General features: G+C 42.1%; 1 protein-coding gene across 3 annotated transcripts in view; it reads left to right on the forward strand.

The window, feature by feature from the left end:
- The window catches only part of LOC128460020 (1-phosphatidylinositol 4,5-bisphosphate phosphodiesterase beta-4), a 69,205-nt gene extending 47,351 nt beyond the window's left edge, over positions 1 to 21,854 (forward strand). For all 3 annotated transcript variants that reach the window (XM_053445023.1, XM_053445021.1, XM_053445022.1), the window contains exons 8-40: positions 759 to 838; positions 963 to 1,016; positions 1,116 to 1,197; positions 1,293 to 1,393; positions 1,822 to 1,879; positions 2,806 to 2,914; positions 5,372 to 5,582; positions 5,674 to 5,767; positions 5,960 to 6,039; positions 6,155 to 6,239; positions 6,342 to 6,432; positions 6,526 to 6,621; positions 6,925 to 7,058; positions 7,845 to 7,940; positions 8,036 to 8,180; positions 8,467 to 8,551; positions 9,058 to 9,182; positions 10,194 to 10,245; positions 10,791 to 10,893; positions 11,164 to 11,328; positions 12,694 to 12,898; positions 13,930 to 14,018; positions 14,199 to 14,355; positions 14,445 to 14,494; positions 14,798 to 14,863; positions 15,605 to 15,720; positions 16,045 to 16,120; positions 16,230 to 16,405; positions 16,583 to 16,684; positions 16,818 to 16,875; positions 17,313 to 17,399; positions 18,015 to 18,051; positions 18,722 to 21,854. In XM_053445023.1, the coding sequence (XP_053300998.1) occupies positions 759 to 838; positions 963 to 1,016; positions 1,116 to 1,197; positions 1,293 to 1,393; positions 1,822 to 1,879; positions 2,806 to 2,914; positions 5,372 to 5,582; positions 5,674 to 5,767; positions 5,960 to 6,039; positions 6,155 to 6,239; positions 6,342 to 6,432; positions 6,526 to 6,621; positions 6,925 to 7,058; positions 7,845 to 7,940; positions 8,036 to 8,180; positions 8,467 to 8,551; positions 9,058 to 9,182; positions 10,194 to 10,245; positions 10,791 to 10,893; positions 11,164 to 11,328; positions 12,694 to 12,898; positions 13,930 to 14,018; positions 14,199 to 14,355; positions 14,445 to 14,494; positions 14,798 to 14,863; positions 15,605 to 15,720; positions 16,045 to 16,120; positions 16,230 to 16,405; positions 16,583 to 16,684; positions 16,818 to 16,875; positions 17,313 to 17,399; positions 18,015 to 18,051; positions 18,722 to 18,798 (3,342 nt within the window). In that variant the 3' untranslated portion in view covers positions 18,799 to 21,854. The remainder of the gene's footprint in view (positions 1 to 758; positions 839 to 962; positions 1,017 to 1,115; positions 1,198 to 1,292; positions 1,394 to 1,821; positions 1,880 to 2,805; positions 2,915 to 5,371; positions 5,583 to 5,673; positions 5,768 to 5,959; positions 6,040 to 6,154; positions 6,240 to 6,341; positions 6,433 to 6,525; positions 6,622 to 6,924; positions 7,059 to 7,844; positions 7,941 to 8,035; positions 8,181 to 8,466; positions 8,552 to 9,057; positions 9,183 to 10,193; positions 10,246 to 10,790; positions 10,894 to 11,163; positions 11,329 to 12,693; positions 12,899 to 13,929; positions 14,019 to 14,198; positions 14,356 to 14,444; positions 14,495 to 14,797; positions 14,864 to 15,604; positions 15,721 to 16,044; positions 16,121 to 16,229; positions 16,406 to 16,582; positions 16,685 to 16,817; positions 16,876 to 17,312; positions 17,400 to 18,014; positions 18,052 to 18,721) is intronic.
- Positions 21,855 to 24,479: the final 2,625 nt, after the last annotated feature.

Raw genomic sequence — 24,479 nt, forward strand, 5'->3', positions numbered from 1 at the left:
GGGGGCCTGGCACACACTCAGGGGCACAGAGGTCCAGACACACGCCCTCATCCCCCACAGTTTAAAACACATTAATTCCTGCTATTTCTGTCCCCTTCCCCTGCTCTCTCTCTCACACACTCTCACAAACACACACGCACACACACACGCAGGCGGCCCTAAGTATCAGACCCCGGGAAATGACAGAGTTATTTACATCAGCAGACACACACTCACACCAACGCTTACACACGGCTTCATGGACACCACATACACACACAGCCTCCCGACTGCTGCAGCTATGTTATCTGTGCTTTTATAATGACGCCATCAATAATTTGTGCGGAGGAGAGTCGGAGCACAAAAGACAGAGAATGTGAAGCAGTGACGGGAAACCAGAAGGGTCAAAAACGTCAGTGTTGTTTGTGTTGATGCAGTCAGGAGGGTTTCCATGAGAATGCTACGCAGCCTTCTCTAGCAGTTTGTTTACTGTCACCGCGTGTGGCCCTGAAACGGCTCACTGTGTTTATCACCGCGTGTGTGTGTACTTCCACGTGTGTGTATGTACCTGTACCCAGTGGATCTGTCAAAACACACGCCTTTGTGTGTGAATAAAAGGGCAATTCGTTTGCTTTTGTTTATTTCCCCAAAGACGGACCTCTAAACACGATACACACCTCTGGATACCCTCTCAGCTGCTGCCTATATATCTGGGCTTCTGCTGCTTAGTGTGTGTTAGATAAGTGTGTCCTAAATACTTTTGCTTGTTTGTTTTGCAGAAGTGGATCGAGGGTTTGAGGTCTGTGATTCACAACTTTAAGGCCAACAACGTCTGTCCAATGACATGTCTCAAGAAACAGTAAGTGCCTCCTGCTGCCCACTTTCCCAGCGTCTGTATTTAGCCTCACTCTTTGTTGGTGAAAGTGTGATAAACAGTGTTGAGTTCAGTTTGTCTGTAAATCCAAGTTCCTCCTCTCCTCTAGTTGGATGAGAATGTGCTTCTCGACCAACGTGAATGGGAAGATTCCTGTGAGAGGGTAAGATTAGTTTAAACACTATCAATTGATGTAATTGTAGTATAACTCATTATATTCAGCTCTTCGAGCTCAAACCTATTCCCTGCTCGTCTTTCCTAGCATTACACGCACATTCGCATCAGGGAAGACGGAGAAAGGGATTTTCCAGGCTCTGAAGGACCTGGGCCTTCCTAGTGGAAAGGTCAGACAACCCTGATGGCCCACTGTAATGATCAGATGGATCTATACTGTATGTGTCAGTGAAAAGCTAACAGCCGTCTCGTTTCCCTTCCCCAGAACGATGAGATTGAACCAGTAGATTTCACCTATGACATTTTCTACGCGCTCACGCAGAAGATCTGCCCTCGCACCGACATCGAAGATCTCTTCAAGAAAATGTGAGTCTCCCTTGATAACCTGCCTGCATGCTTTTAATAATGACTGATTGTTACACCTGAAATATAATAAATCTTCCAAAATAACCAAGTGACAGTGCTGCCCTTGCATTGCCCTGCACCCATGTGACCATGTGGCTGAACAGAACAATGATAGCCACTGTTCAAGTGTGAGAAAGTGCATCTTGTTGGAAATAATCAGGAGAGATGTTTCTGCGGCCGCTGCACTAACTACGTCTGGACAGCCTAACCTGCTTCCACGGCTCCACCTAATGACGTTAGAACCGAGCCGGGATTAACATGTTGTGACTAAAAGTGTAACGTTGAAGACTGACCCTCTTTCTCATTTTAACTGACTGTGTGAATGACTTGTCTTTTTAAAGAAGCATAACATTTTGTTTTTTTTCCTCTTCTAATTAATTCCTTTGCAGCAATGGGAACAAAACTGATTATTTAACTGTAGAACAGTTAGTCAGCTTTCTGAATGAAGTAAGCTCTTTATCATTCATTAACGTCTCTCTGTGTGTGTGGTTTGCCCGCGCCCCTGTCTGCGACTCCCCTGCTGCTCTCCCCCCCCCCCCCGCTCTTGGTGGAAGTTGCCCTCCAGCTCGGACTGCACGTCAGCCGGCCCTGATTTGAACTCCGTTAATGGGATGTGGGACAAAATGTTTTCACTTCCAGTGAGCCCTGCGAGGGCAACTTCAACCCGCTGCCCTGTCCTGAACGCTGCCCTCCTCCCATTCCCCCCCCCCACCATCTTCCATCGCCGCCGCGGCTTGCCTAGCCTGTGTCTGATTGGTGTTGCCATGGCAACGGGAGGATAGAGGTTTCCATCCTGTTGCTTCCCGCTCGGCTCATCTTGCTTCCCGCTGTCTGTCTGTGGTGCGTGGCCGTGCTCTCTGTGGCTGAATACCTGCTTAGTGGCTCCACTGTGCAGTCCCCTGTGTGCCGCTTCATGACCAGTCCTGTTGCTCACGCTCCGGTGCCGCCAGTAGACCCTCAGCTTTGGTTAGATGAACTCCCACCTGGCTAACACTGTGGGCCGCTGCATTTATTTGTCCTAATGCTGATGTGTTGCTTCTATAGAGCTGACATGAACCCCTCCATGTTTGACTCCCTCACTTGTAAACCAACCACTGCACCTGTCAGTTTGGCTCAGCTCCCTGTGAATATCTCACATTGAAGTTTTGTCTAACCCGAAGTGGCTTTCTGTATATGTCACATTTAGTAAACTATTAAAAACAATTATATTCGTCTAAATAAGGAGGAACGCTGTAAGCACTTTGTCCCTTGTTACATTAATCTGACCCCTGTTCTGTGTCAGTGTCTTTAATCCAGTTAGTGTTTGGAAATAACTGTCAGTGTGGATGACTCTCTCTGTGTGTGTGTGTGTGTGTGTGTGTGCTGCTCTGCAGAACCAGCGCGACCCCCGGTTAAATGAGATTCTGTTCCCGTTCTATGACCATAAGCGAGCCATGCAGATCATTGACAAATACGAGCGAGATGACGACCTGAAGAAGAAAGGTAAAAGGCTGGAGGGAGGGAAACAGGAGGCAGGTGGATAGAGAAGGCTTTGCTGCCACCTGCCTGTGTGACTTTGACATTGCAGTATGTCACACCAATTAATGGACATAATTCTCTGCTGTAATATTTAGTTGATGCAGTAAAATGCATCTGTGTCATTTCTTATTCACACAGCAGCAGGTGTTGCTAAATCAACCCCATGTACCTTTGACACAGAGCAGCTGATGTTCTGTGGCAGGAAACTTCTACAGCATTTCTTTTCATTACAATCTGTTAAGCAGACAGTCTGACTGTTAACATGCAAATGGGAAGATTCGACCAGACTCCTGGGTTTTACGTGTGTAATCCAAAGGCCTGTTAGAGACAGTCTGAGTCTGAGATGAGTTTCTCCGTCTCTTCCTGCAGAGAATGATGAAGCTAGATCATGTTTCATTTCCTCATTCAGAGTTCACGATAAAGTGCATCAGAGCACATCTACATGCAGAAGTTTGAGTTGGATGATACAATACAAATACAGTGCCTTGCATAAGTATTCACCCCCCTTGGACTTTTTCCCATTATGTACTGTTACTAACTGGAATTCAAATAGACTTAAATAATCTTTTTCCCATTTGATCAACAAAACATGCATAGTACTTTGGAGGTGCAAAATAAATTTTATTGTGACACAAACAATAATGAGAACAAAAAAGTTGACATCTGTTGGGTGCATAAGTATTCACCCCCCTGTGTCAATACTTGGTAGAACCCCCTTTCGCTGCAATTACAGCTGCAAGTCTTTTGGGGTATGTCTTTACCAGCTTTGCACATCTAGAGATGGAAAGGTTTGTCCATTCTTCTTGGCAAAAAAGATGAAGCTCAGTCAGATTGGATGGAGACCGTCTGTGAACCGCAATCTTCAAGTCTTGCCATAGATTCTCTATTGGATTGAGGTCTGGGCTTTGACTGGGCCATTTTAAGACATTAACATTCTTTAATCCAAACCATTCCTTTGTAGCTCTGGCTGTATGTTTAGGGTCATTGTCCTGCTGGAAGATGAACCTCCGCCCCAGTCTCAAGTCTTTTGCAGACTGCATCAGATTTTCTTCAAGGATTTCCCTGTATTTGGCTCCATCCATCTTTCCCTCTATTCTGACCAGTTTCCCTGTACCTGCTGAAGAGAAGCATCCCCACAGCATGATGCTACCACCACCATGTTTCACTGTTGGGATGGTGTGCTCAGGGTGATGGGCAGTGTTGGGTTTTCGCCACACATAGCGTTTTGCATTGAGGCCAAAAAGTTCAATTTTGGTCTCATCTGACCAGAGCACCTTCTTCCACATGTTTGCTGTGTCTCCCACATGGCTTCTGGCAAACTCCAAACAGGATTTTTTATGGATCCCTTTCAACAATGGCTTTCTTCTTGCCACTCTTCCATAAAGGCCAGATTTGTGGAGTAGACGACTAATAGTTGTCCTGTGGACAGATTCTCCCACCTCAGCTGTGGATCTCTGCAACTCCTCCAGAGTAACCATGGGCCTCCTGGTTGCTTCTCTGATTAATTTTCTCCTTGTCCGACTCTTCAGTTTGGGTGGACTGCCTCCTCTTGGTAGGTTTGCGGTTGTGCCATATTCTTTCCATTTTCTTATGATGGATTTTATGGTGCTCAGAGAGATGTTCAAAGCTCTGGATATTTTTTTATAACCTAACCCTGCTTCATATTTCTCCACAACTTTATCCCTGACCTGTTTGGTGAGCTCCTTGGTCTTCATGATGCTGTTTGTTCAGTAATGATCTCCAACAAACTCTGAGTCCGTCACAGAACAGGTGTATTTATACTGAGCTTAAATTGCAGACAGGTGGACCCTATTTACTAATTATGTGACTTGCAAATGTGACTTGTGAATGCAATTGGTCGCACCAGATCTTTGTTAGGGGTTTCACAGTAAAGGGGGTGAATACATATGCACTCAACACTTTTCAGATTTTTATTTGTAAATAATTGTGAAATCCATACAATATTTCCCCCCACTTCCAAATGATGCACTATTTTGTGTTGGTCCATTACATAAACTCACGATGAAATACATTTTAATCTGTGGTTATACCATGACAAGATGTAGAAAAGTCCAAAGGGGGTGAATACTTATGCAAGGCACTGTATATTATGTGATTAGTTGCGCTGATCGTTCAGTTCTTTTTATATTACTGTATTGTAGATTATTTCTGAGCAAGCACGATAATGTGGCTGAAAAAAGATTCTTGTTCAAACATCTTTATATTTTGACATTTTTAAATTGCCATTAACTGATATATAAAAGTACAACTACTTGTAGAAATATAGTCACTGAATACAATTGAGCAAGTTTTATTTTAACCACTGACAAGGTGGTATTTCCTTTTATAAGGAGTCTCTAACAACTGCATCATCTAGCTGAGTATTCTCTCAGAGACGACCTCTTGTCCTCTCTTTTCCAGGTCAAATGTCCAGTGACGGCTTCTGTCGGTACCTGATGTCAGATGAAAACGCTCCAGTTTTCTTGGACAAGCTGGAGTTGTACCAGGAGATGGACCATCCGCTGGCCCATTACTTCATCAGCTCCTCCCACAACACCTACCTGACGGGCCGACAGTTTGGAGGGAAGTCCTCCGTGGAGATGTATCGCCAGGTTCTCCTGTCAGGATGCAGGTAGATGGTGGAGAAACACACAGCCCATTGGATAAGTGAGGGTTGTATGCAACTATGCATGTTCATTGGTTGGTGCTCTTCATGATGTCAGGTGTGTAGAGCTGGACTGCTGGGATGGGAAAGGAGAGGACCAGGAGCCAATCATCACTCATGGAAAGGCCATGTGCACAGATATCTTGTTTAAGGTGAACACAACCACACATACACACACACCACAGGACAGAACCTGCTGAGCCATTTCCTGCAACATCTTCAAGAGTTTTTCTTTATGTGTGCCTGCCCCCTAGTGTTGAAAGAATGGTTGTGCGTTAATCATGGCGTTAATCATGGCTTCTTCCTTCCTAATGCTTTTCTTTCTCTTCCTCCTCTTCCAACAGGATGTTATCCAAGCGATCAAAGATACGGCATTTGTCACTTCGGATAACCCAGTTATTTTGTCCTTTGAAAATCATTGCTGGTAAATGTACAATTCAGTCATACTGTATGATTTTGCGTGTGTGTTTATTTGCAATAGTGCTTGATACATTATACAGTACATGGACACAATTCATTCTGTATGTGTGTGTGATCAGTAAACCACAGCAGTACAAGATGGCCAAATATTGTGATGAGATCTTTGGCGACTTCCTCCTCAAACTGCCTCTGGATAATTTTCCGGTGAATACGCTCATTTCGATAAATAGTAATTTTATGATGATGGATTATTTAAGGATGATGAGGACTACATATTTAAATATATGTCTGTGTTCTCTCTGACAGATTGAATCTGGGCGCCCCTTGCCCTCTCCGAACGAGCTCAAACGTAAAATCCTCATCAAAAACAAGCGCTTGAAACCTGAAGTGGAACAGAGTGCGTACACAAGTCGTCCCAGGGAATAATTGGATCAGTTCATGACCTGCATGTCATCTTGTTTTGTAACATGTGTCTTCATTTGGACTACAGAGCAGCTAGAGGCCTTCAAGAAACACATGGAGGCAGGAGAGACCAACACCCCAGCCATCATCATGGGAGAGGAAAATGAAGAAGAAACAGAGAACGGTCAGTTGTTTTAAACACTATGTAGCACAATGTGTGGCGGAGTGGCTCACACAGCTGTAGTAGTAAAGTGTAGAAGAGGAAAATGATTAAGACATTAAGAGAATCACAATAATTGGCAAACACTATTTAAATATCTTTTAATTCGATTTGATAAACATTTGTGCAAATATTGTTGTAAAATAAAACATTTCAAAAAGCTGCATCAATACAATACACTGTAAAGAAGTGTTTAGAATCACGGCTGAATGCATCACGTAATGGAGAGATGTGCTCTAATATTAGTTTATTTGTGTTTGTGTGCAGGAGAAAAAGATGCTGAGGAGAAAGATTTGAATTTGAATTCGGAGGCAACGAGTGAGAAAGTAGCAAACAGTGTCCCCCAGGGTAACGCTGTCAGCACGAAGAAACCGCAGGAACTCAGCAACAGTATCAAGAAGGTGGGTCGGCGCTTTGATTTACTGACATCACCTTGGTGACAGCGTCTTCGGCTCACAGGAGACAATGAGATTTAGAATTGACTTCAGGACCTAGTTGTTGATGGAGCTCAATGGAAAAGGAGTGGCTGCAACTCTTTGGCCAAAATCCTTCCACTCTGATGTGACCACTGCAACAAGAAGACATTAGAATTACACACTGTCTATTCAAACATTTATAAAAGCACAAATGGATGTCAGGTTTGCCTCATTGAAAATCTCACATGGTCACAAGACCCCTTCCCCACAATAAAGCTCATGAATCATCAACTAAAAACATTAGATTACATAGAACTATATGCAGATGAGCTGTGAAGTGGTCTGATTTGCCCGTGTGGCTGTAGCCTTGTGAGGTTCAGTGAGACTAACCTGACAATGCCTCTGATTACAGGCAGTCACTTAGTAAACCTGCTGATAATGATGTTTATCCATACCGGTAAAAATGAGTCGACCATGAAACTTAAGGATTATTTATGTTATGAATAAGGCAGTCATATTTTTCCCTGTGTGCTGTTGTGTAAACCTATTGTGCTCTGGACGTTGATTATTTGAAGCCCAGCTTTTCTGTGTTTTTTATAAACTTCAACGTGAGGCTTAAAAGGATAATAAATAAATACATGTATCATGACAACATCTTTTCAATTGTAAAACATATAAAGCAAGTAATGTTGTGGTTTTAGTGACACTGTTATAGTGAATGAGAATGAATCACACACATCTAAGTGGAGTTTATGTGTGTGGTGTTTGCAGGGACCCGATGATGAAGTGACGGAGATGTCAGAAGCCACAGAAGCAACAGACGCCACAGATGTCTCTGAAGCGTCCGACCAAGACAACAACAAGAAGGCGAGGACACGTCTGCCTCCACTCGTTCTCCCACACACCCATCACTACTTGTGTCTAACCCCAGATTTGTGTGTTTGTGTACCTGTCCTGTGCAGGCTGCAGAAGAAGCAGAAGACTCTGAAGAGGCTCTGATCGCTCAGTACAAGTATGTAGGAGCCACCACCAACATCCACCCATATCTCTCAGCCATGGTCAACTACGCACAGCCTGTCAAGTTCCAGAGTTTTGATGTGGCAGAGGGTGAGCTTCCACTTCCTCGTTGTATCATTCGCCTCTGCTATAACCAGATGATTAATAATTACATGGTATGAATTAGTACAATCATTAAGGGCTGACCTGAGAACCTGATTCATAAACTTTTATTATATCTTGGTCTGGATAAACAAATGTATACTGAAGTCAGAGATTACTACTGTAATAGAGTCCTTTGTCTTTGCAGGTTTTCACCACTCTACTTTTTAAAATATTAATGCCAAACAGATCCAGCTTAACTCCCTGCTGATCTCTCAATTTCTCTGTCTCTCAGAAAGAAACATCCATCATAACATGTCATCTTTCAACGAGTCTGTCGGCCTGGGTTACCTGAAGACCAACGCCATCGAGTTTGTCAAGTATCCTTTGGACTGTTGAGGAATCAGTGTCAGCTGCATTTATCTGGAAAACAGAAAAGCATGTTTCAGAGTGACCAGATTTTATTATAGCACACGTTTAATTACCGTTGCATCAGAAAATCTCCCAATGAGATAGATGTCTATGCTACTTAACTATAAATTTAACAAGAAGCTTTCCCCTCTTATTCACTTCCTCACCTTTGTGATAGTCTGAGTTATATCGTAATAAGGTCACCTATATGAAATCTGGATGTTGGGCCAGTGCTGATGTTTTCAGCCATATTTGTTTCCACTGCTGCTGGAAGAGAACTGAAGGCCTCTGGAGGCCTGTGTGCCTTTGGACTGTGTCACTCGGCCTGACCCTCACTCTCTCTCTCCCCAATGGGACTGCATGACCCAAGCTGTTCCCACTAAAAATAGTCCTGCAGTCTGTTTGATGCACACATGTGCTGTAACATGGTCTCTTTCCTTCGGAAAAAAAATGAATTCCCTTAGCGTCAGCGCAGCTACAACAAGCGTCAGATGAGCCGGATCTACCCCAAAGGGGGCCGGGTGGACTCCAGTAATTACATGCCTCAGATCTTCTGGAACGCAGGCTGCCAGATGGTCTCACTGAACTTCCAGACCCCAGGTACCACAACACGCAACATGGGTCCCCTGACCTCACACGCACCCAGAGAAGTACTCCACGTTCATGATTGCACACATACGGCCAAGCTTTAGATGTAAGAAAGCGCAGCATGCACTGAACTTCTGACCTCACGTTCACACATCATAAGCTTCTTACATTATACACGTGTAGTCCAGAATAACATGGAGCCACGAATCAACAAGCCACACGACCCAACCTCTTTACAAATACACACATCCCAAAATATACGCATACCAAGAACATTTTTAAATTGAAAAGCCAGCTTTGATTCTCTTGGTTCATTTCACACAAATTACTAATCATTTTTGTTGTTTAAACGTTTATATTTTACACAAACTAGTAAAGTGCATCAATATTTGAGTTTTATTTTGGTATCAAAATATAGTTATGAAAACTGTACACATCAATTTCTATGTCAGTCTGAAACTATAAAAAAAAATGTATCGCTGGTGCATTTGGCTCAAAATGTGAGAGAAATCTATTGCCTGTTATTTTGCAGCATCAGGTTCAGCATCCATGGACCTGAGTGGATTCATCTCATACTCAACCAGTTAATCTGCTTTTCAATAAAACTCTAAACACATCATCATAACTGTCACAGCCCCATACACACCTATACAGTGAGGGATGCCTGTTGTAAAACAGCTGCTGTCCCACAGCCAGAGGCAACAAGGCTCAGACCATATGGCTCGCTCGGAGCAGAGCATGTGCAACATTGGAGGGAGGGGAGGGAGGGGTGGAGCGTCAGGGTTCCTCACAAGGGAGCTGGGGTCACACAAGAGCTGGAGCGTCTGTGATGGAGAGATAAATGGTTAGAGGGGAAAAAACAGATGTCAGGGGAAATGTAAAATGCTTCCCTCTCTTTCAGCTAAGAGATAGATCCTCAGAAATGAATGCAAACAGAATGTGTTGTTAATTGTTTTGGATTTGAAAGGATATCTCAGTTCCTGAACTCCACTCATCCTCTCATGTCTCTGATCTCTCTCTCAGACCTGGCCATGCAGTTGAACCAGGGAAAGTACGAATACAACGGCTCCTGCGGGTGAGAAAGCTCCTCACTCCTATCTGAGCTCATTCCCATCCCTCCCTCCTCCACCCCTCTCTGAAACTCATCAATTAAAGCTTGTCACATCTCATTAGGGGTTGCCAGCAGCGACCGTAGCTACTGTCTACCCCTGAGAGCCAATGAGTGTTTTAGAGAAGCAGGCTCCTCTTCACTCGCCTCCGAGGCTCTCTGCAGTCATCCATCTCTTCCTCCCTCCATCGCTGTCGTCGTCCCTTGCCTCTAATACTATCCCTGAGGGAGAGATTTAACTGCTAATGCTGTAAATCTCATATGTGGGGAGATCAGGGCTTTTGCAGACACCGATCATTACTAATGTCTTTCTGATGGGCCCCTGGTTAACACAAAAAATCCCACACACAAAGCCCTAGTCCCACTGTCATTAAAGAGCACTATTGAAGCTACAAATGTATAGTAATAATAGAAACTATTTTATTATGAGGACTGTAATTTACATCAGAATGTCAGTTTTCCCCTATTTGATCTTCAAGGTATATTAATTCTACTGTGTGTGTGTGTGTTAGGTATCTGCTGAAGCCTGACTTCATGCGGAGGTCAGACAGGATGTTTGATCCCTTCTCAGAGACACCAGTGGATGGTGTCATCGCTGCAACCTGCAGTGTACAGGTCAGAAAAACCTGTAAAGAAAGATAAATTATAGCATTTTAACTGAGAACTCAATCATTAAAGTATATTATCGTATTACATACTGTTGTGCATCATTCCAGGAGCCAGTTAGTTATTACACAAAAATATAAGTACTATTTTAGTTATAATACTGGTTGTATAATTTTGGATATTTCAAAAATTCAGATGGCACTTGATTAAAGATCATACCCATATCAAATATGATTCCTATGAAATCAAACACTTGAAAAGTATCTATCTTTTTCTCAGGTATTCTCTGGTCAGTTCCTCTCCGACAAGAAGATTGGCACGTATGTTGAAGTGGACATGTACGGGCTGCCGACAGACACCATCAGGAAAGAGTTTCGCACACGCATGGTGATGAACAATGGGCTGAACCCCGCCTACAACGAGGAGCCCTTCGTCTTCAGAAAGGTAGCGAGATGTCACCTGTACTATTTGAACAGTAGAAGGAAGAGGAAGCCAGAGACTCGGGTTGGGGGAAATGGGCAATCACGAGGCAGGAGTAAGCAAAAGTACATTTCTATGAGATGCTGCACAATAATGCAAATTCGTCAATTTCTCCCAAATATTTAGAAAGATTGACATTGGATTATCTTGGGTGAAAAATAATAATTGGGGTCATTAGCAAAAGCATAAAACCAAAAGAGAAAAGGAAGTATAAACAAAACTTAGATCCAAAAGTTGAAAAGCACTTTCCTTCAATAGGAAACTGGTCTTGGACTTTTGGCCCCTGCTGCCTGTGTTGTATTTTCGCAGAAGAAACAGCTAGGGACAGCACAGAGGGAGGAACAACAGAAATGAACAGAAAGAAATAATTAGAGGTGGAGAAGGAGATGGGAGATGTAGAGGGCATAAATGTGTGTGTGCTACTCGCTGAATAGTGCTGCTCTCAGCAGAATGAGGAGTCTCTCAGCCATGACTGTGACTCCAGCTTCCTAACACACACCATCAATCACAGCCTGCCGCAGTGCTGCTCTGCTCTCACACACACACACGCACTGCTATCGAAGGGGGGCATCACAGGCAAAGCTGCTGGCAAAGACTCGATTCTCGCATCCACACACACACACAGACCTGAAATACTGCCACACCTTTGCATGCATACATACACACTGCTGTCAAGATGACTCAAAGCAAACAATACACAGCAGCGTTTACACACACAGCACATCTGCAAGGCTACATTTGTGTTAGCGTACACACAAGCGGTGCTTCCACCCATTCATCTCCAGTGAGTATTCTTCGGCCTTATCTCTTACCTTCCCCTCCGTCTAGGTATTAATCATCCTCCTCTCGCCGCTCACTTATCTCCACACACAAGGCCAGTTAAGACTCTCGCTTCCTCTTTTTTCCTCCAAGGGTGCACACACACAAGCTCATCCACAGAAACAAGTTGCATACACACACGTGTTCTACGAGATAGACTCCAATCCCTGGATACGTAGTAGCAGTGGAGATGGTCTTTTCAGTTTAGATATAATGTTTGTTGCTCTGCTATCATGCAGTTTCTCTGAATCTCTCAGTGACTGTCCCCTGATACTGTGCCCTACAGTTTTATCCTTGACCTTCGCCTTTAATGTTGCTGTTTTATTGCAATGGCTGCAAGATTTAGTTGCTTAACCGTATACACACCAGAAAGAATTATGCGGGGACCGTCCTCTAACGTCAACTAACGCCCACGCTCTTTACCTAATCTTGTTGTTCATTATATTATTATAATTCCAGTTGCTTTTCCCTCCCACCCCCTTTCTTTTTCCTTTCATCTACCACTCCTAGGTGATCTTACCGGATCTGGCGGTACTGCGCATCGCCGTTTACGACGACAACAACAAGCTAATTGGCCAGCGCATCCTGCCTCTGGATGGCCTGCAGGCCGGCTACCGCCACATCTCTCTGAGGAACGAGGGCAACAAACCCCTGTCGTTGCCCACCATCTTCTGCCAAATCATCCTCAAGACCTACGTGCCCGACGGCTTTGGAGGTGAGGCAAACAGGAATCACACACACACGTTTTAGAATTTGAGGGGGAAACAAAGTCTTAGAAAGTTTTGAAAATAGACATGGGTCACTAAGAGTTCTTCATTTTTTTTATATTCTGTGCAAACATAATGCATATCTTAAAGCTTGTAAATAAGATGTAGTTTGCCATCACTGTAACACTGTTGTCTGTGAGCTTATGTAAAACCTGCTAGTTATTATTATTTTAAAGATTATTTGTCATGTTGGGTTCTTGAATTTAAGGGCATTGGGTCTGTAAATTGTTTGAGAAGTTCTAAGTTAAGGGTGTTGAAACAGGGATTCCAGGTTTGTTTCAAACTGACATACTTTGTTTTCCTGATTCAGGAATAGTCTTTATTCATGGCTGATAGGAAAGTAGCTTCTGTAGGGAGGAGAGAGAAAAGAAAAGCAGTGCAGCTCTCTCTCCCTCTCATCCGCTCACTTACTCTTTGCATCGGGATGGTTTGAACATACAGCGTTAACGACATGAGGATCCAAATGATGATGACAGTGAATCTGCAGTAAGACCGAAGCATACAAATGAGCGGGGCAATTGAGTTGTCATTAAATAAAGCCAAGGGGTTTTTGCTGCCATTACTGTAACCATTAGCTTTCTTCTGTGAGATCTGCTGCCAAAATCACTTCTCTACCAGTGCAGCAGTGTAGTAGAACATTAACCATCCTTTCCTTAAGATGCAGTGTTAAACAAGGAAGATCTAATCCAGTCCTGACAGTATTCTTCCTCAATATAATAATGCAGTCGTTGCTCATGGAGAGGGATAGATTTTGTGATACTGTGCATCTCTGTGCGCAGGAAAGAGATCAAACATATTTTATATACGGCTGCTTGCTTTAACCACTTCAGACATGTCTCTTTTAAATGTTCTCTTTCAGGTTCATTTACTTTCTTGGAATATGTTTCTTACCTTGGATTGAAATAGGTAGTTTCTGGTCAGTTTATTAAATAATCTCTTTTCCCTAAACTATTCTAACTAATCGTTTTGTGTGTTTCAGCAATTGTGGATGCTCTATCAGACCCAAAGAAGTTTTTGACCATAGCAGAGAAGAGAGCTGACCAGATGAAAGCACTGGGGATTGACACGGTACATACGACAACACACAAACACACACCGGAAGCTTCAGACTGGGTTAACTGGTAGGAATACCAGGTCCTCACTCTGTGATCAAAAGAATGCTCTGACTATGGGTTTTACTCTGTGAACAAAACTCTCAATTAAATTATCATGAGATTTCCACTTAAATTCTTCCCTTCCCTGTTGTAGAACGACATAGCAGACGTTCCCAGTGGCAGCTCCAAGAACGACAAGAAGGGAAAGGGTAAAGGAGACACGGTGAAGACCAGTGTGACACCGCAGACCAGCTCAGACATGGGCCAGTCCTCCAACTCCGCCCAGAATAACACAGCAGAAAGCAAGAAGGGTAGATGCTGATTTAGAAACATGCATATTCAACATATACAGATGTACAGTATGTAGACAGAGTTCAAACTCTCCTTCCTCCTGTGACAGATAATACACTGGTGCCTAATATCAACATTGATGACTTAAAACAAATGAAGGTTGGTTTCCACACTTCTACCTAACCTACTCTGTGGAGATGCATTAAATGTGAAAGGAGTAATAAAAGTAATATTTATAGAATATCAAAATGTAGTTGTTTTTAATATGCAAGTAACAATCAAAGTTCTTCTCCTGGTAAATCTATTTTATATATTTACCCTTTTGTACTAAATTACTGTTGCTTAAACATGCTGCCAGAAAAGGCCTGTACCAAGCCATTATATTGCCCCAGTGTGTTATGTTCAAAAGGTCTTCTCTACATGACTTACTCAACATAACTAAATGTTTGTCTCCCACTGCAGACGTACCTTAAACTGATTAAAAAGCAACAGAAGGAGCTGAGCACTTTAAAGAAGAAACACGTGAAGGTTGGTATTAGATTTAAAGCAGACCTGTTGATAAGTGGCTTCTGCTTTTTCTGGTCAGTTGTTGATGCACAGAGGGACAGAGCCAACAGGCCGCCTCCACCTTTCATCTTCCACGGATCGTGGCTTCATCCCTGTGTTAGCTCGGACAAACAGCCCCATAATTTATGTTTTATTTGAAATTAGACTTGCTAAAGTTGCTTTCCTTTTGACCAGAGCTCACCATAGCGACCAGAGTGGTTGTCAGCTCATTCACAGAGGCTAATTCATTATCACAGGATTAAGTCCTGTTGTGTAACATGTATAATGATACTATCCAGAGTCCAGACCCATCTGCTGACTGAATAAAGAGAACTGCTGCCTCCTTAGGGAGTTTTACGACATAAATCTGATGATTTCAGAATCTGTTTTTTTAGCTTTTTATTTCTTATCTGCTTATGATGGAGGAGCACACAGGTTAAGAGTGGACCTCCACAGCATAAACTAGAATAGCACATAGTAGAGAAAGTACCTTCGCCAAGGTCCAACAGTCCCTTTACATTTAATCAAGCTGCACCAGATTTCATACACTCATAGATATCAGTTCTCTAATTGTGCTGGCTTTATTTCATCAAGATCCATGACTTTTTCCCTTGGTGTGGTAGTTTTTGTGAAATCCGGCTAAATATCAAATGCAGAAGAAAACATAACCTTCTTGGTGATGAAATAAACACTTAAGTGGTTCATGTCTTCTCTTTTCTATAGGATCAAAATATAATGCAGAAAGCCCACTGCAGTCAGATGGAAAAGTTGGTCTCTCTGAATGATAAGGAAAAGACAAACCTGGAGAAACTGTTGGAGAAAGCCATCAAGAAACGTGGGTAAGTAGTGAAATAAAAGAAAATTCACGTTCGCTTGACATTACGGCTCAGAGCTGACCAGGTATACACGTTGGACCGGCTAATGTTTGTGTCTGTCCTCAGTGAATGGACCAAACAGTGTGAACTGTGTTTAAAATATGTCTACAACTCAACAACAGTTGTAACAATTGTAATAACTTGACTTGTATGGAAGCTTTTGGCCATATAGTTTGTGATCAATAAGAAAGGTCTCATTAAACCATCTGACTAAAGTTTTTCTTTTGAGATATATTAGGATACTCAATTTAACCTGATTGTCTTTTAATTGATGTTCTTTCCTTACAGGGAAAACAACTGCCAAGAGCTGAAGAAGGAGACAGAAGATAAGATCCAAACAATTGTCACTGATCATAAAGCCAAGGTCAGACTGCACTGGTTTCCTGTCCTTTCCCAAAATCATCATGTTTTTACACATAGATATTATTATTTAGCTGTGGATTACTAACTGCTGTGTACATGGGTTTGTGTAGGTGAAGAACATCACAGCACAGCACACTAAAGAGTGGTCAGAGCTGAGCAGCAGTCACAGCAGCGAGGAGCAGGAGATGAAGGACAACCACGTCACACAACAGTGTGAACACCTCAAGAAACTCCTGACCACGGTCCAGGAGCAGCAGACCGTGCAGCTCAAACTCATCCATGAGCGGTGAGAGGCCTCATACACAGACACAAGCATAAACACCCGGTCACTATAGGTGATCAGGCCCAGAGACCCTGTATTTCTATGATAAACTGAAACCTTTGCACTGCTGCAGCTACTAAGTATCACAGTTGTTGTTATCAAGGTTCCTTGAAGTAAATGTGGATTCTTTCACAATTTAAGGCAAAGCAAAGAGATGCGGGCCAACCAGGCTAAGATGTCCATGGAAAACAGTAAAGCCATCAGCCAGGACAAGACCATCAAAAACAAGGCAGAGAGAGAGAGGTTGGTCTTACACGCACAGTCAACTGTAACTATCTGTTATCATGAGGTCATTTTACAAGAGGTTTGCTGTTGAGTTATGATGTGATGATTATTGCATGATACATGCAACATATTTCCACTTTCTGTTTCTTAGGAGAGTGCGAGAGTTAAACAGCAGCAACACCAAGAAGTTCCTGGATGAGAGGAAGAGGGTGGGTTGTTTACACTGTTCATTTTTAGTATTTAGTTAAAAGATGCACATAGGGTCACTGCACAGGTATTGCATTACTAGAATACATCGAATATTAAAATTTGCTTGATTTGTGTGAATAGAGGCATATTGCATTCACTTGAGAAAAAAAGTCACCAATCTCCCAATGTCTAAAACCCAAATAAATGTTTTCCTTACGTGCATGAAATCTATATGTTTTAGAGTTGATTATGAAAAGTGTGTGTGTCAGCAAAGTACAAGAGAGTTCAACAGGTTGCTCCTTGAGCAGTTTGCTTCACTTCCAAAATCATTACACCCTTATTGACTTTTAGCCAGCTTGAAACTTTGAACGTTTCTTGAAAAGTTGCAAATCTATTTAGTATGTGTGGGTTTAAACAGCAACTGAATGGTCATGATTTATCGCCTTTATCCCTGCAGCTGGCTATGAAGCACCAGAAGGAGCTGGAGCAGCTAGAGAAAAACCAGAGAGAACAGTCGGAGAAACTGGAGAAGTTCAACGAGCAGGTACAACACTGAACAAAAGGAATGAGCTGTGCAGACAATCGTTCACTGTAGATTTGAGACGAAAATGAGTGAAGAGAAAAGTCAAACTTTAATTGAAATGCGTAGCACAACATTTATTAGAGCGACTTCCTGCCCAAACCAGAACATCTTCATGCATTACTGGCTTTTTAACTATAAATGTCATGGCTAAGGCATACTGCAGCTCTCCAAGTTCATCCATAGATAAAGACACTAGTTTGTTGAATCTGTGATGCAAACTGTAATAAGCTTTGCTTTGAAGGATGTGTTCAAAAAAGCTAGCTTCAGAACTGTGTTAACAGATTCCAAAAACAAACAACAACGATGGTCCCAAAGAATAAACACCCAGTGCATATAAAAGAATAAAACCTCTTATTCTAGTCAAATTTCTTTGTACTGGTGTTAGTGTCCTCAGGATCATATCTCTCCATTAAATACAGCAAACGCTTAGAATAAAATTCCATTTGTATGTCAATTGTCAAGGTCTCATGTTTCCATCTTGCAATTTTTTACCATATGTCACACTCCATTACCTGAACATGTTTAACTGTATTCACATATTCATTATTTCAATATGATTTGCTTCTTCTGGCACAGCTTTTGAAATCACACCATGCAAACAAACAGGTTCAAGGTAGGCATCTCCATCTCACTCAACCTCTGATACCACCTCTCTGTCAGTGAATCACTTATCAGTCGTGTTTCTCTTCTCCGTCTACCTCTGAGTCGTGTCACCCATGTTTGTAACCTCTGTTTCTGCTGAGACTATTTCAAATTAAATGATAGTCACCACTGAATACAGCAGGGAAATAGAAAATAACAGCTCTCTTTTCTTCAAACATGCTTCATTTTCCTTTGTATTGTGAAAATCCCATTTCCTCCTCTCTCATCTGCAGCTCTCAATGTGTCAGCAGAGCCAAACTAGCAGCTTGAGTCATTCATCACCATGACTCACCAGCTATTACTAAGCAAAAACAGCCTGCTCCCAACCTGCTCCCCTGTGCTTTCACTCCAGCTCATAATCGTTTGCTTTTATAGAATTTGACAGTGTCTCAGTTGCAGACGCTCTGTAACCACCATTACACGACACTATCACTAAGCCTTTGGTTAATATTACCTGCAACATTACTGTTTAAAGCAGCCAACAGCAGGGATTATTGCAGGGGTAGAATCAGACACGTCTCTTACTGATTTACATTCAGAGCTCACAACTTCAGGTCAACAAAAGACAAGTGGATCATTTGCATAGAGGTTTTTTTCTATTTTCAGTCTATGTTTTTATGTTTTTTTTGTCCCCTCAAAAGGCCAAGGACATGCAGCAGATGGTGAAGCTGGAGGAGGAGATGGACCGCAGGCCTGCCACGATGGTGTGAGCGACTGAGACACAAACACGCACACACGCAGGTGCAGAAACACTCCGCCGCTGACAGCCCTCTCACAACTCAGAGACAAAAACCCTGCCTGCATCACCGTCTCTGTACTGTTCTGTCATGCTCACAACACACAGGCAGTAGTTCTCTCCACCTCTTTTTTTCACTTGTAGTTTCTGTCCTCCACCACCTCTCCCCACCCACTAATTTTATAACACTGAGCCATTGGTGCTTATCACTGTTTGATGGGGGTTCAACCACTTGAGGAAAAGTTACTTCAGAGCTGAAGCGACAGAGTCAGACGCATCCCCTCCTCCATTGTGTTTCTTCTTTAGGTTTTTTTAAATATTACACTGTTCTCTGCAATCTACAGCCACACAAACCCATTCCCTCACGGGTCGGATGAAGTGAACATCAATTCCTTTTTTTTGTGTTTTAGCTTTTTTAAACCAGTACACTTTTAACTGCTCCAGAAACGGACGAGGGGAGAAGATTATGTATAAGAATTGTCATTACAGCACAAATAAATAAACTTTGTGAAATACACTGTATGCTACACACCAGTCCTGTCCTGAGCACTTTGTATGTAATAGGCCATCATAACAATGTGGAAAATGTAGCAGTACTAGAACTCTGTATTTCAGTAAGAATGTATTTTTTAAAAGAAATCACTGTATGAAGGAGAAGCAAAACCTCTGTGTAATCTAAATCCTACAATGCAAGATGTTTGACCTCACGGAAAATGTATTATTGACTTTTTGTTGTATGCCAATGTCACAGACTTATTTTACATTGCTGAGTCAGAAGACTACAAAGGGATCACTAGGAATATCTATATATAAAATCACTTGGATGATTATGGCTAATTTTTGGTTTTTGTAGTTTTTATCACAAGCACAATCGATGGTGTAACAGCTGTACTTCACATGGCCTCACAAATGGCATGGTCCATTATATATATTTTTGAATTGCCCATGCTCCATTTCATTAAGCTGCAAAACCCTTTATTGCAACATTCTTTGCTCCAAGAATGTGTCTAAAACCCTGTATACTATGCAAAACAACAAAAAAAGATTCCCTCAGAGTTTAAAGTGTACAAACACAAGGAATTTCCAGTACTGGTATAGCGGGGAGTATTACTGTTATAGTAACCAAAGGTTGGGACTTTGTTTGCCTTAAATGTAATTATTCCAAAATAGGACAATGTCATTAGTAGCAGGGGTGGAGGAAGTTACTTAACTTTGAATTAATGGACAAATGTGCTCGAGTAAGAAAAACCAGGTCAAAATTTCTACTTGAATAATAGTAAGTACTTGTTTTTGAATATATTCAGAGTATTGAAAGTAAAAGTACTTGCCGAGTGTAGCCTATCCCAGCATTAACTGTGCCTGCTGTATATTCTGTTAACTACAAGAATAGTACAGACTCTGTCATAGTAATAAAGAATGCGGCAGTAGATGCCACGAAAAACACATGTTCAGACCGGTAAATGGCTAAGAGTGAAAAGTACCTGAAAATAAATCTAAGTAAGTCTAGTAAAAACAAATGAATTAAAGGTACTCTGTTATATTCCACTACTGATTAGTAGGTACAACACTAATAGCATGATGATGATAAAATGACCTGGACATTTATGATTAAGCACTAGTTTAAGTAAGACCTTGCATTAAGGGGTTTTGCACTCAAAATTAAGTCAACGCTGTGATACACTCATAACAAATGAATCCATACGGCAGCATATTAATTCTGCTTTAAAGCTCTTCTTTAATTGACTGGCCTCTCAACATCAGACAAGAACTTTGGCAAATTGAAGCTGACGCCATCTCATCCTGTCAGTTTCCCTCTCATAAAGCCATAGTTAAAGTGAATTGCTCCCTTAATAGCTTCTTGACTACACCTTAGAAACCTCAGCTGGTAATCCTCGTCGGATCCCTGCTCGCCTTCGGTCAGGGCAGATCAGACCCAGTAATTATAACAGATCTGTAACAAAGCCTGAGACATAGTTGCTTCACAATCCACACTGGGGATTTTCACTCCCAAAATGGTTCCCATTAAAATAACAGTTTAGTGACTCTGCAGAAGAGTGTTGCTGCTGAGAAAAAGCAACTGCAGAGGGAGAGATGTGATGTGGAAATATAAAGTTATTCTGTGGTTACTGTACTTTAGTGCACATACAATCAGGTAATTACACTGCAATTGCAAACACAAACAAAGACCAATCAAAATGACTAAGCGAGTTATGATATTGATATGAAAAAAGGAAATCATGATAAAAGCACCTTGAGGTATTTTGGCCTTTTTAAAGATTTTTTTTTCTGCTGTAATTTACTTCAAGGGTAGGTGGGATGTTCTTGTATATACTGGAATGTATGTTGTTTTAATTTACTTTTTGACCAGTTGTGTTCTGTCATTTAAGGGCTCGGGACAGAGTTGGGGCGCTGTGGGATGTTTGGGGGACATTTTTCAATCACTTGGTTTTTTTCTCGTTTCGTTTTTTCCAGTCTGCCCTTAATACACCACACGACACAGTATAAAACTCTCACCACATATCTAGTGCAGAGATAAACGAGTAAAAAGTGCTTTTAAAATTGTATTCCATCGCTTTCAAATGTGCCACTCAGTGTCTGTTAGGACGTTTAAATTATTTTATGAATGATAAAATGCCAAATTAAGGGGTTATTTATATGAAAATATATATAAATAAATGAATATATATATTATATATATTAAATATAATGTGTAGTTTTAAGATTGTTTTTAGAGGCTTTTTTGCACTAGTTGTATGTTTTATGTTGTGTGATTACATGTAACCTTTGGCTCTAGTTTGTCAAAAAGCAGATTATTTTTGCAAAGCAACGTCACCGAGTTTGAGTTCCTCAGATTCTACTGTATCTCCCCTTTGTTTTCTATTTGAACTGTAGCTTGTCAACAAACCATTCTGTGCGCGTTTTTGTATTTATATTGTATTGTTGAACTTATAGCAATGAAAATACTGTTGTTATCCAGCTCCTTTAATACTGTTTTATAGTATGTGTACCAATAAATCCAGGTGTAAAATGGGACATAACCATGTGGTTCCTTTTTTGTTTTCTTGCAATTGTGAGTTATTTTATTACCTCTGCCAATTAAGGAGGTTTTCATCTAAGTTTGTTTTTGGATGTTGGTTAGCAGGATTACACAAAAACTACTCGGGTTTCCAGGAAATTGTGTGGCCCAGGGAAGAACCAATTATATTTTATATAAATCAGGAGTTGGATCCAGGAACTCCAGCCTGGTTTGTATTTATATAGAGCTTTTTTAGACCTGATGACCACTTAAAGCACTTTAATGTACATTTTTCTCCATTTACCCACACACACATTCATACACCATCTATTAGCAGCAATTTCGCTATCACACTTCAATCACACACTACACCGGCACAGCCATTACGGGAAATTTGGGGTTCAGCATCTTGCCCAAGGACACTTAGGCACACAGAATGGGGGAAACTGGGGTCGAACTGCAGACTCTCCACTCAACCTCCTGAGCTCGAGCCACCCCAAAATAAACATATACACCGTATTACTAGTGAAAATTCAATTATAAAGGTGTATGTGAAGTAAATGTTGAACCAGTGCCAAATAGAAATGAGAATAGTAATAAAATCAGACGTCAGATATTAAACTATAACTAAAGGCAATATTGAGTATATTATATGGAAGTAATATTGCACAATATGATGCTAAATTAGAAATTTGGGTTAGACATCCATAATGTACTATTTAAATGAAAAAAAATCTAAAATTACTATAAAAAAGGTGATATTTTATAATGGCAGGAATATTCAGAATAAGGAGCTTGTTGTGTTTTGCACCGAAGCAGCACCACAAACTTTGTCACTAATAAAATCGCTCTTTGACTCAATACATGAATCTAATTCCAACAACAGAGATTGTTTGTCTCCTTAGTTTCTACATGACCTTGTTTTTAAATCAGACTATATCATAGAGTCTATGCTCCAGATGTAGTGTTAACTGCGGGAGTGCGCAAACACACCACCCACGTCCTTATTGACAAACAATTATCTCTGCTGACTAATCACTTTCAACAAGTGCGGGACGGTTCATAACACAGATCCACTCCTGAACACAGGCGGCTCCAGCCCTGACGCTCTTTGTTGTCATTATAAGTGAAGTATTAACATGAGAAAGACGAACAAAGCGCAGTAATTACATTACTTATTATTTCTGAGTTGCCCGGCAACACCGTGGCTTCCCCCGGCTCTATATAACAGGGTGGTGGGTTTGTTTTGTCAGCACTGGTTTGGGGGAGAGATTTCCGAACCTGCTCAACATCACAGAAAGATGACAATTCTCTCTTTTTAAGTCAAACTCAGAATCATGCTGAAGGCTCCTGGTAGATGTGAGGGGCAGACGGGCACCAGGATCCTCCTGGAGGCGATGTCTAAAGATAAAGTCCACCTGGCCCGGTTTGTTCTGGACGCGATGGATGGAGAAATCGTGGACTCCAGAACAGAGGGCGCACAGACGCCGCTCATCTCCTCCGTCCTGCTGCCTGACGCACACACGAGCTGCAAGTTTGCGGAGCTGCTGCTGCAGAGAGGGGCGAGTGTGAACTGTCAGGACGGGGACGGGCGCACTGCGCTCAGCCACGCCTGTGAGAGAGGCTTCCTAGACGCTGCGAAGATCCTGGTGCGCAACAACGCAGATCCGGAGATAGTGGACTGCTGGGGAAACACCGCCTTGATGTACGCCGCGGTAGCAGATCACTCACACGTTGTTGAGTTTTTGGTGAGAGCTTTTAAGAGGCTGGGGCTCCAGATAGACAGAAAAAACAAAGTTGGCAATTCTGCTGTTGAAGTGGCAAAGTTTCTCGGCCACACAGAGTGCATCTATGCGCTTACTAACAACTCCAAGAAGGGAAACGCGCAGCCACGACTCAGTGGCGACGAGAAGTTTGAAAGGAAACCTTTAGTGAACAAACTTGAAGTCCTCCAAACGTGTGACAGTGTAGATTTCTTTCCGGTTCAAAACGACACATGGCAGTCCAGACCTCTGATGAAGCAGAGTAGGTTACAATCGATGGACCCTATAGAAGAGTTTGAGAGAGAGAATGGCGGCTCCTCTTCATCTCCACAAGAGCTGGATTTCTCAGCAGTATTAACACCTAAACCACTTCCGAGGACTTGCCACCCATTTCCAAACTCCAATCATCTTAAAACCACCTCTGATTATCAACTCCCCCCTCTTATTCAGAGTGGTCAGGCTCAAAAATCCATTTTGTTCTCACCACGGCCCAACAGGAACACGTCCAAACCCAGTACGCCCTCTGCGCTGGGAATCTTACTGACTCCAATTGTTGCCAACAAAACTGAGAGTGAACCAGGAACAGAAACATCGAAAGCATTTGACTTCCGTGTGCGCAGGTTTCATGACAGCTATTATGAGAAAAGATGCAGTTTGCCAACCAGTATACTCAGCCCCACACCCCCGGATCGCACACTGGTGCCTTTGCGTAAATCCACAACCGTCAGAAGGCGCGAAGCGTCTCAGGGCAAAACTGAACCTCCTCATTTGATCGCACCGGCCACTTCAACTACGACCTTCTCGGTGCTGAGCAATAAGCTCTTACGCCGGTTTACCTCCCCGGAATTTAAAAAAGACGTGAAGGAGTTGGAGGAAGATCCGGT

Source organism: Pleuronectes platessa, chromosome 17 (assembly GCF_947347685.1).
Source record: "Pleuronectes platessa chromosome 17, fPlePla1.1, whole genome shotgun sequence".
Lineage (NCBI taxonomy): Eukaryota > Metazoa > Chordata > Actinopteri > Pleuronectiformes > Pleuronectidae > Pleuronectes > Pleuronectes platessa.